The following is a 10,000-nucleotide window of genomic DNA, read 5'->3' as shown; positions in this document are numbered from 1 at the left end:
TGGTGAAATAAAAACAATATGGGGCTTATTTCATTGTGTTTGTGGAACCAAAATGTACACAGCTCTGTTTTATTTTTAATTTTTCTTTTATTTGGCTGCGATTCAGGAGTGCGGCACCCGTGTGTGACATTCGTCCGTTCTTGACGCCGTTTGGTTGATGCCGTTTGGTTGACGCGGACCAACCAGGCGGGTTTGAAGCATAGACGAGAACTCATAGCTAAAACATGGACGGAATGACTTTTGCAAATGGAAAATGATCCAGCACTTGTATTGTCAGTCCAATTCATCTTACCCTGCTGTACCTAATATTGTGTCTCATGGATGCAACACTACTACTGTAGGTCAACCACCACCCATACTTTAACATCTCTTTTGGTTGATGAGACTTATAAAGTGGCCTCACAACTTTATGTCAATATTACAACAGGTTGAGGAAAGAAGTACCATATTCACCTTGTTCTGTTTATGCTCCATGATCTTCCTGTATGAAGGCTGCTTCGTTAGCAACTTCCCTCCAGCACTTTCCACAATCGACTTCATGGTACTTAGGCTTGGGCACATTCCAGGGGTTAGGTAAAAATACTTTCCCTACATCCCAAGAAGAGGAGGTACAAAGAGAGAAAATCACACAGTAAAGGAGAGGTGGGGAGCTAAATGGGACATTTTCAATGTAATTTAATCAAGAAGACAAACCCCACTGAATTTCATTTTGTAAATCAGTCAATTGTACTGATATATTTGAGTTATTGACAGTTATTTCTAAGGAAAAAAATTCCAAAGTGATATTTTGACACTTTGAATGCCAAGATGTGCCGCAAATGAAATATCATGACTATCAATAACATGTGTTCTCAAAACATTAACTACATTTTTGGATACATCCATCCATTATATAGGATTTTTCTCCTATTGCTTGTCTTCCATGAAAACTAACACAAATGCATCTTATACTACGTTCACACCAATCGCGTTCCGCTTCGCCTCATTCGCTTGCGTTTGACCGCGGGGAATTAGAAACCTGAATGCTGCAGCCGCTCATTCAGAGAGGGGATGGGCTCCGCTTGGTAGTAGACGACGACAGTATTTTTCAATATCGCAATCAAATGGCCGACACACTATGCTAATGCTAACAATATTGCTGTCTTGGTAAAGTTCAAGAACTGTACAAAAAAAAAGCCGCCAAGTGAACAGGACGCTGTGTGTTTGTGTGAGACGTAGTATGCCCGACACTGATTGGCTGCTGCGAGGCAAAATGGCAAAAAAAGTTTTTTTTTTTTTTTTTTTTTTTTTACACGCGACGAATGGGGCGAATCGGCGGATTTCGGTGCTTTGCTCCGCGTCCCACCGCTCCAAACGCATCATTTGCGCTGCCCCGCATGCAACCGCGCCTGCCTGCGCGAACTACATTGACTCCAATGAAACGTGCCGCCAGAAACGGAATTGTGTGAACGCAGCATTAGTGTCTAAACACAGCCACTCAAACTCTGAAGTGAGGCGACAGAAAATGCAGTCTGGAAATTGACTAAGCAGAGGGTCCTAGATTTACGAGAGTGTTCTTTTCATACGACGGCGAGGTAACCAAATTGTTTTAAGTTGGAACACACTGTAGTCTATTATTTCCTACATTAATGCAGTAGTAAACTCCTAATAATAATGAATTCTAAAAGTCACAATTACAGTACATCATTATAAGAAAAAAATAATCTATGCTATTGACCTAAAATAAATGAACAACAATTAGTACGGCAGTAACTAAAGTGTTATTTCTTGTGCCACACGATGATGTGTTGTTTGCAGAGCTGGGCATTTGACCCTTTTTTGCCGGTCCGGCCGCAACCCTCCACCCTTGACCTGGGTACCCTTCCGGCCGCGACCCTCGGGCCATATTCATAAACATTGTGTGCGCCCACCCCCTTCCACCCCCCCACCCCCCAAAAAAAACATCCGTGATTGACGTCGCCGCAGGAGAGATGCTAACGGCAGAGGCTTTTTAAAGATCATTAGCTGGCTAATTTACAATTCCAACCCGCTATGGACACGCTTCAAATGCGCCAGTAGTACTTACCCAACTGCGTGTGCTTACTTGCATTGCGAGCCCCGGGGTTGGATTTGTCGTATTGTATTTATAACTAGGGAATGCATTTCCTAGAGAAATTGCGTGTGAAGGCGAATGAAGCTGGATGGAAACCTCACATTGCGTTGGAATGAAACTAAATGAAGTTGAGTGACCTTGAAAAAAAAACTAAGGAAAACAAGAGGAAGTATGGAAACAATGAAAGACGGAAGTCAGATAAAAAAATAAGGAAAACAAAGAAAGATGGAATCAAAGGAAGGGAGGAAGCAAGAAAGCAAAGAAAACAAGCAAGAAAGAAAACAAATAATACAAAATAGTAGGAAGGAATAGATGAGGCGAAGAAATGAAGTAAGAACACTAGGAAGCAAGGAAGGAAGGAAATAAGGAATCTCGGGAAGGGCGGAACCTGCGGATGAGAAATTGGGGTGTCCCAATATTTCAGAACAAAATGGCCACTTCATTTGGGACATCTGTGAATGAAAAATGGGTGTGTTCCAATACTTTTGAGCAACATGGCCGCTTCATTAGGGACACCTGGGAATGAGAATACTGGGTGTCCCAATACTCTTGAACAATATGGCTGCTTCGTTAGGAACACCTGGGGATGAAAATTCTGTGTCCCAATACTTTTGTACAACATGGCCGCTTCATTAGGAACACCTGAGAATGAAAATTCGGCGTGTCCCAATACTGTTGAACAACATGCCCAAGATGGCCGCCGCACTGGGGAGACCTCGAGGTGAGTATCCCCAGTCTAGCTAATGTTCCTGCTCAAGATGGCTGCCGCACTGGGGAGACCTCGGGGTGAGTATCCCCAGTCTAGCTGATGTCCATGCCCAAGATGGCCGCCGCACTGGGGAGACGTCGGGGTGAGTATCCCCAGTGTAGCTAATGTCCCTGCCCAAGATGTCCGTTGCACTGGGAAGACCTTGGGGTGAGTATCTCCAGTGTAGCTAATGTCCCCGCCCAAGATGGCCACCACACTGGGGAGACCGCGGGGTGAGTATCCCCAGTCTAGCTAATGTCCCTGCCCAAGATGGCCACCGCACTGGGGAGACATCGAGGTGAGTATCCCCAGTCTAGCTAATGTCCCTGTCCAAGATGGGCGCCGCATTGGGAGACCTCGTGGTGAGTATCCCCAGTCTAGCTAATGTCCATGCCCAAGAAGGCCGCCACACTGGGGAGACCTCGTGGTGAGTATCCGCAGTCTACAAAACAAAAAAATGTTTCAATGTAAAAAAATATAAAGACAAATAAATGTAAGTAATTTAATTTAATTTAAGCTAATATCCCTGCCCAAGATGTCCGCTGCACTGGGGAGACCTTGGGGTGAGTATCTCCAGTGTAGCTAATGTCCCCGCCCAAGATGGCCACCACACTGGTGAGACCTTGGGGTGAGTATCCCCAGTCTAGCTAATGTCCCTGCCCAAGATGGCCACCACACTGGGGAGACATCGGGGTGAGTATCTCCAGTCTAGCTAATGTCCCTGTCCAAGATGGGCACCGCATTGTGAGACCTCAGGGTGAGTATCCCCAGTCTAGCTAATGTCCCTTTCTAAGATGGCCGCCGCACTGGGGAGATCAACGGGCAATAACACTGGTCCACTGGAAATGAATGGTAAAATTGTGTGGCTCTTTTAAGTGTGAATGAGTTGAATGTGTGGGAAGTAGGAAATTTGGGGCTGTTGAGAAGCTGAATGTAAGTTGAATGAGTTGAATGACTTGAATTTGTGTAAATTGGGAAGGTGTAAATGTGAAAAGTTGAATGTGCAAATGGAAATGAATGGTTAATAGTGGAATTTTTGTGGGGGTTTTTAACGTTGAATGAGTTGAATGTGTGGGAAATAGGAATTGTGGGGGTGTTGAAAAGCTGAATGTGAGCTGAATGACTTGAATTAGTGGAAATTGGAATGGTGTAAATGTGAAAAGTTGAATGTGCCAATGGAAGTGAATGGTGAATTTTTGTGTTTTTTTTTAAGGGTGAATGAGTTGAATGTGTGGGAAATAAGAATTTGGGGTGTGTTGAAAAGCATGGCCAATATGAGTTGAATGAGATAAATGTTGTGAATTTCAAATTGGAATGATGCAAATGTGAATTGTTGAATATGGCAATGGGAATGAATGGTGGAATTGTGTGGTTTTTTTACGGGTGACTAAGTTGAATTTTTGGGAAGTAGGAATTGTGCGTGTGTTGAAAATATTTACCAATGTGAGTTGAATGAGTTGAATCTTATGAATTTTAAATTGGAAAGGTGGAAATGGGAAATGTTGAAAGTGCCATTGGAAATGAATGTTTTTTTTGGGGTGAAAAGTGGAAAATATTGGGGAAACAGTAAATTTGGGGAACGAAAAAAAATACTACCCCGGAAGGCATGAATTTGTTTTGAACCTTGAATGAAGTGAATCGGGTGAAAAATGTGGAAGGAGTCGCACACCAAAAAATGTTTTAAAAAGTGGAATAATAATAACTGGCGAAATTGCGTGTGAAGGCGAATGAAGCTGAATGGAATCTGTGGAATGCGTTGGAATGAAGTAGAATGAAGTTGAATGAATTCGAATGAAGTTGAATGAATTCGAATGAAGTTGAATGAATTCGAATGACCTTGAAAATAATCAGAAGGGAAACAAGAAAAGAGGAAGTAAGAAAACAACGAAAGAAGGAAGTCAGGAAAAAAAAGAAGGAAAACAAAGAATCATGGACTTAAAGGAAGGGTGGAAGCAAGCAACCAAGATAGCAAGGAAAACAAGCAAGAAAGAAAACAAAGTAAGAATATTAAATAGTAGGAAGGAAAGGTTGAGGCGAAGAAATGAGGAAGAAAGAACACTAGTGAGCAAGGAAGGAAGGAACCTGGGGATGAGAAATCTGGGTGTCCAAATATTTTTGAACAAAAGGGCCGCTTCATTAGGCACACCAGGGAATGAAAAATCGGGTGTCCCAATACTTTTGAACGATATGGCCGCTTCATTAGGGACACCTAGGGATGAGAAATCGGGGTGTCCCAATACTTTTGAACATGGCCGCTTCATTAGGGACACCTGGGCATGAGAAATCAGGGTGTCCCAATACTTTTGAAAAACATGGCCGCTTTATTAGGGACACCTGGGGATGAAAAATCGTAGTCCCAATACTTTTGTACAACATGGCCGCTTCATTAGGGACACCTGATAATGAAAATTCAGGGTGTCCCAATACTTTTGAACAACATGGCCGCTTCATTTTTTTGGGGTGAAAAGTGGGAAATATTTGGGAAACGGTAAATTTGGGGAACGAAAAAAAATACCACCCCGGAAGGCATGGATTTTCTGAATGTTTTGAAACTTGAATGAAGTGAATCGGGTGAAAAATGCGGAAGGAGTCCCACACCCAAAAATGTATTAAAAAGTTGAATAATAATAATAATAAATAATAAACTATAGGAATAACATATGTGTGAAGGCCTTCACCTTCACACAATAATAAACTATAGGAATAACATATGTGTGAAGGCAAAGGCCTTCACAAAACTATCGGAATAACTTTAAGTTTAAAGTGTAGGAATAACATATGCGTGAAGGTCACACAATTAGTTGGGTCCAACAGACGGCCAGAAGTCGCAGTCACATTACTTATTTACCACACTTCCCCTCCTTCACACTTCCCGGCCTTCAAAATAAAAGCATACTAGCAAACCACTATACAGGTTGCTACGGCGTATTTCCGGAAGTAGGCAAGACGAGACAGAACAAGTGCATGAACTCCACCTTGATGTGCCGGCGTCATCCTTGAGTGCTGCGTGCAGCTTGACTATAGTCGTGGACACAAGTTGTTTTGAAACAGTTACATTCCAAGTCGGGGGGGCGTCGCTTCAAAAAGACAGCGACAACAATGGATATCGTGCCTGTTACAACCATAAAGGGACCGAGATGACTAGACGATGCATTTAATTTTATTGCAAAAACGATGGGCTAAGGGGCAATGTGGGTGAGTAGCTTCTTTTTACACATACGCCGCTGCCAAACTAGTTTGCTTTGCAGCAGCAACGAGCTGCGTGGTGCATTCTCTCCTCCGTGTGGGAAACTATGTCATCGCAACATGTGACATAATGGACCGATCAGAGCAGCAACAATTCCTGATGTGTACGTGGCATGTGTTGCAGACCTGTCGCCAACAGCACAATGCGTCGGTCACGTGAATCAATACGGCAGTTGTCGCTCGTGCCGACGCTGGAGAAGAAAGAAGCCTAAAAAGAAGCCTTTGACGGAGTAGGCTGAGATGAAATTTGGCCGCCTCGCGAGCACGTCACACGCATGAGGGCCGACTGGTGGACCGGACTAAAATCCACTTCCGGCCATTAGTCCAGCCCTTTTCTAAAATTTGTCAGCCCCTATCCCCCGCCCCAAAAATGGGCATCCGGCCGGGCCGGAGGGTCCGACCGGTCCCACCCAGGGACGGACTGCCCAGCTCTGATTGTTTGGGTACAATCCATTCATAACTTCAAAATGTTCTACATCGGGACCTTCGCAAGCCAAGGACCCCCTGTAGTGTGACTGTCCCAAGACTTTTGTCCATATAACCTTGAAGAGTGGCACACTGTGGGCTTTCTTGAGAGATTCTTCCAGACTGAAACCAAACAAGACCTCAGCTTCAGCATCCCTCAGAATGTAGCTCTGCTCATCTGCAACACAGATACAAGTACAGTACTGTATATCCACATTAGCTTTAACTACAAAAGCAGGAAAAAACAACACTGCCAAGTGAGCTATAAAAAGCTCATGCTAGCACTCACATTATAGCTATCACCTAAGTGGAAGTTTGACATGGTAGCACCCAGCGTACATTGCTTGTGTCTACACAAACATACCAACAAACTTATGGCTTCTCCAGCTCTCTTCAAGCCACTCTGGGGTGACTATGTGTTTCACCACAGACATTGCGGCCAGAAATTTCACAGTGCGTTTCACTTTACTTGCCACCAGGTGAGTCACCTTCAGACTGTCTTCCGCTACTTCACCACCTAAAGCATGTAGCCTCTAAGGGAGGAAACATAAGTTAGACGTTTACATGCAGTCTCAGAACAACGGTTTTAGGTGGCTTTAACACAACCGTGAATGCCTCATGAAAATTTTGAATAATTAACAAAAGCTGCCTTTCAGAAAAGTATGCTGACATGAAGCAATCTGCATCTGAGAAGGATGCCCACTGTGCTTACCTATAACTGTTTAAAAAACAACAACACCTTTTTTTACTGTTAGTGGTAGAAAGAAAGTGGCACTGAACTTGTTTTATTTTACCTTTGTGTACTGCTGAACCTGTGTGGGTTCGAACCCTGTGAAAATAATTTTTGGAGTAGACTCCGGTGGAAGCTTCTTGCTAGGGGACTGGATCTCCTCCAGTCTGTGTAAACAACACACAAGATCAGCATTTGATAAAAGAAAGAAGACCGTGTGAAAAGGCTTTAGTGACTGACCTGGCCTTTTTGTTGGCTGGCTGGTTAGTGGAGTCAGCCAGCTTCTGTTTCTGGATAAGCTGCAGGTTCTAAACGACGATGATAAGAAAATCAAGCAAGTCGAGCCAAACAACAAAACTATACCCCATGAGTCTTCCAGTCGGACTGGAATGTCAACAATTCTAAGAAATACACTATTCCTAACACTAGTAGAAAACCAGTAACAAACTGCAACAAACTCACCGCTAAAGCTTCTTGAGATACTTTGATTGGTGTTCTCCAAGGAGCTATATAAAATTGTTAATCATCAATAAATCAATCAATCATCAATAAAAACATCTTAAATTATGTGCAAATTGCAGGAAACAGATTGCTCAAAACCCTACATACCAAGCAGGTTCTGGACCAGCTGTAGGTTTGGCACCAGAGGCTCAGGATGCGTATATATTGAGTATCTGCTGTGCTGAATTTGTCTTAATGCTTCAAAGTTTCCCAAAAGAATATCACACATCCATTGAGCGTTTACACATGGAATCTTCCACTCTTTGGCCTTCTCATACTTGAGCCCAGTGGGTCTGGAGAGAAACCCACAATACAGACAAATCAACAACACTGTGGTGGTGCTGTATATAAAAAAACAAAAACAAAGACAGTCCAGGCAGCAGAGTTGGGGGATTCGCGGCGTATGACCTGGGGCTAGGCCTGCACGATGTGTCTTTTGAACATCGCAATTGCGATGTGCGCATGCGCGATAGTCACATCGTAGGACGTGCAATGTTTTAACTTTTTTTTTTTCTTTCTTAGACCACACAAACTTTTGTTTTGCTTCAAGAAAGCAGCAAGCTACTCCGTGCTCTTACACAACCTGTCTCGCTCACCCCCTCCTTCCTGCCAATAAGTCACCGGCCCCTCCCCCTCCACTCTGCTGTCTGCTTTGAAAACACTGACAGCGGCAGTGGATTTAGTCCCCAAAAGAAAGTCAACATCCAAAATATGAAAGTATTTCGGCTATAAAAAGGAAGATTCAGAACACCAAAACATCCTTTGCCAACAGTGCCTCGCCGTTGTTGCAGCAATCGCCGTCACAAGCCCCTGTATGAGCAGTTCAAACTAAGAAGTCGGACCCGAGGTGAAACTTCAAAACTCGAAAAACAATTACAGACGCCTTGCCAGCATAACTCCTTATGATGATAAATCCAAACAGCACCGACAAATCACGGATGCAATATGTTTTACAGACGGTTTTAGTTATTGTTATATTTTTGTGAACAACTCAGGGGACTAATGCACCTGCTCTTTACATTTTAATATTTTTGTTCTAATTTGTTTACAACTTTGCTGCAGTTTCACAAAGTTTTTTTTTTTATCTTGTTATATTTATGTAAACAACTCAGGCGCTGGTATACCTGCTTTTTAATTTTTTTAATATTTTATAGTTTAGTTTAAAGGTGTTTATAACGCTGCTGCTTCTTTAGAGGTTTTTTATTTTCTTTTTTTGGAAATGACTCAAGGGTCTAGTGCACCTGCTCTGTATTTTTTTTGTTTAAAATATGTTTAACATTTTGCTGCAGTTTACATTGAAGTGTGAAATACAATGTTAAATAATCTATTATGTTACAGAGGCATGACCTCTGTGATCCCTTTTATATACAGCAATCATCATTCACAGATGAACCCCCTTAGTCTGGATTAAACGATATTATATGAATACAATGATGTCATGGTGAGTTAACCAAATTATTCCCAAACAAATCTATTCCAAGTCATCTGGTGAAAATATATATATCACAACCCCCCCCAAAAATCGTGCAGCCCTACTTGGTACCAAATCGACTCAAATTTCTTGATTTTATGACATTATGACTTTGATTTTATGCGACAAAAACACCTGTAAGCCTCAACTTGACTGCAACATGGCATCCATGACACTCAACTTGACTTTGATTTGAACTCCTTGACCTGACAAGTATTTGTGTACATTTTAAAATCTGTTTTAATTCTACAGCCTTTTGTTTTTTTTAAGCAAATTTCTTCTTTTTTTTTGTCTCATAACCCAGCCACCAATAGGCTACGCCACAAGGTTGCCTCGTTGAGCAGGTTTAGCACCGAAGATGAACACATTGGATTTCAATAATTATCTTTTTAACGAAATTGGGGACTAAACATGTGTCAAAGATTTGCAGCTTGAAGTCAAAGGAGACAACATCTACAACGTTTGGTCCAAAATGCTGCTGCTCGCCTCCTAACTGGAGCTCGGAAGATGGAGCACATAACCCCAATTCTGGTCTCCCTTCACTGGCTCCCAGTGCATTTTAGGGTTCATTTTAAAATGCTTCTAGTTGTTTACATGTCTTTAAAGGGCCTCGCCCCAGCGTACTTCTCCGAGCTCCTCCACTCCTACGCACGTTCCCGGAACATCAGGTCTGCGGACCAGGCGCTACTCAAAGTGCCAAGGACTAAGCGGAGCCACAGAGGGGATCGAGCTTTGTTTGTTGCTGGT

The 10,000-nt window shown here is 42.8% G+C and overlaps 1 protein-coding gene across 3 annotated transcripts in view; it reads right to left on the bottom strand.

Moving 5' to 3' along the window:
- Positions 1-10,000, bottom strand: part of paxip1 (PAX interacting (with transcription-activation domain) protein 1) — a 96,965-nt gene that overhangs the window by 27,593 nt on the left and 59,372 nt on the right. For 2 of the 3 annotated variants that reach the window (XM_086042751.1, XM_086042752.1), the window contains 7 exons: positions 7,891-8,075; positions 7,744-7,787; positions 7,522-7,589; positions 7,346-7,448; positions 6,916-7,084; positions 6,629-6,729; positions 454-588 (listed from right to left, as the gene is read on the bottom strand). In XM_086042751.1, coding sequence (XP_085898877.1) covers positions 454-588; positions 6,629-6,729; positions 6,916-7,084; positions 7,346-7,448; positions 7,522-7,589; positions 7,744-7,787; positions 7,891-8,075 — 805 coding nt within the window. Of the gene's footprint in view, positions 1-453; positions 589-6,628; positions 6,730-6,840; positions 7,085-7,345; positions 7,449-7,521; positions 7,590-7,743; positions 7,788-7,890; positions 8,076-10,000 lie in introns of those variants that run through there. The other variant, XR_015088325.1, reaches the window with a different exon arrangement.

Source organism: Filicampus tigris, chromosome 10 (assembly GCF_054856515.1).
Source record: "Filicampus tigris isolate MCC_2025a chromosome 10, RoL_Ftig_1.0, whole genome shotgun sequence".
NCBI classification, from domain to species: domain Eukaryota; kingdom Metazoa; phylum Chordata; class Actinopteri; order Syngnathiformes; family Syngnathidae; genus Filicampus; species Filicampus tigris.
The sequence above is the reverse complement of the archived record's forward strand: the minus strand, read 5'-3'. Positions and strand labels throughout refer to the sequence as shown.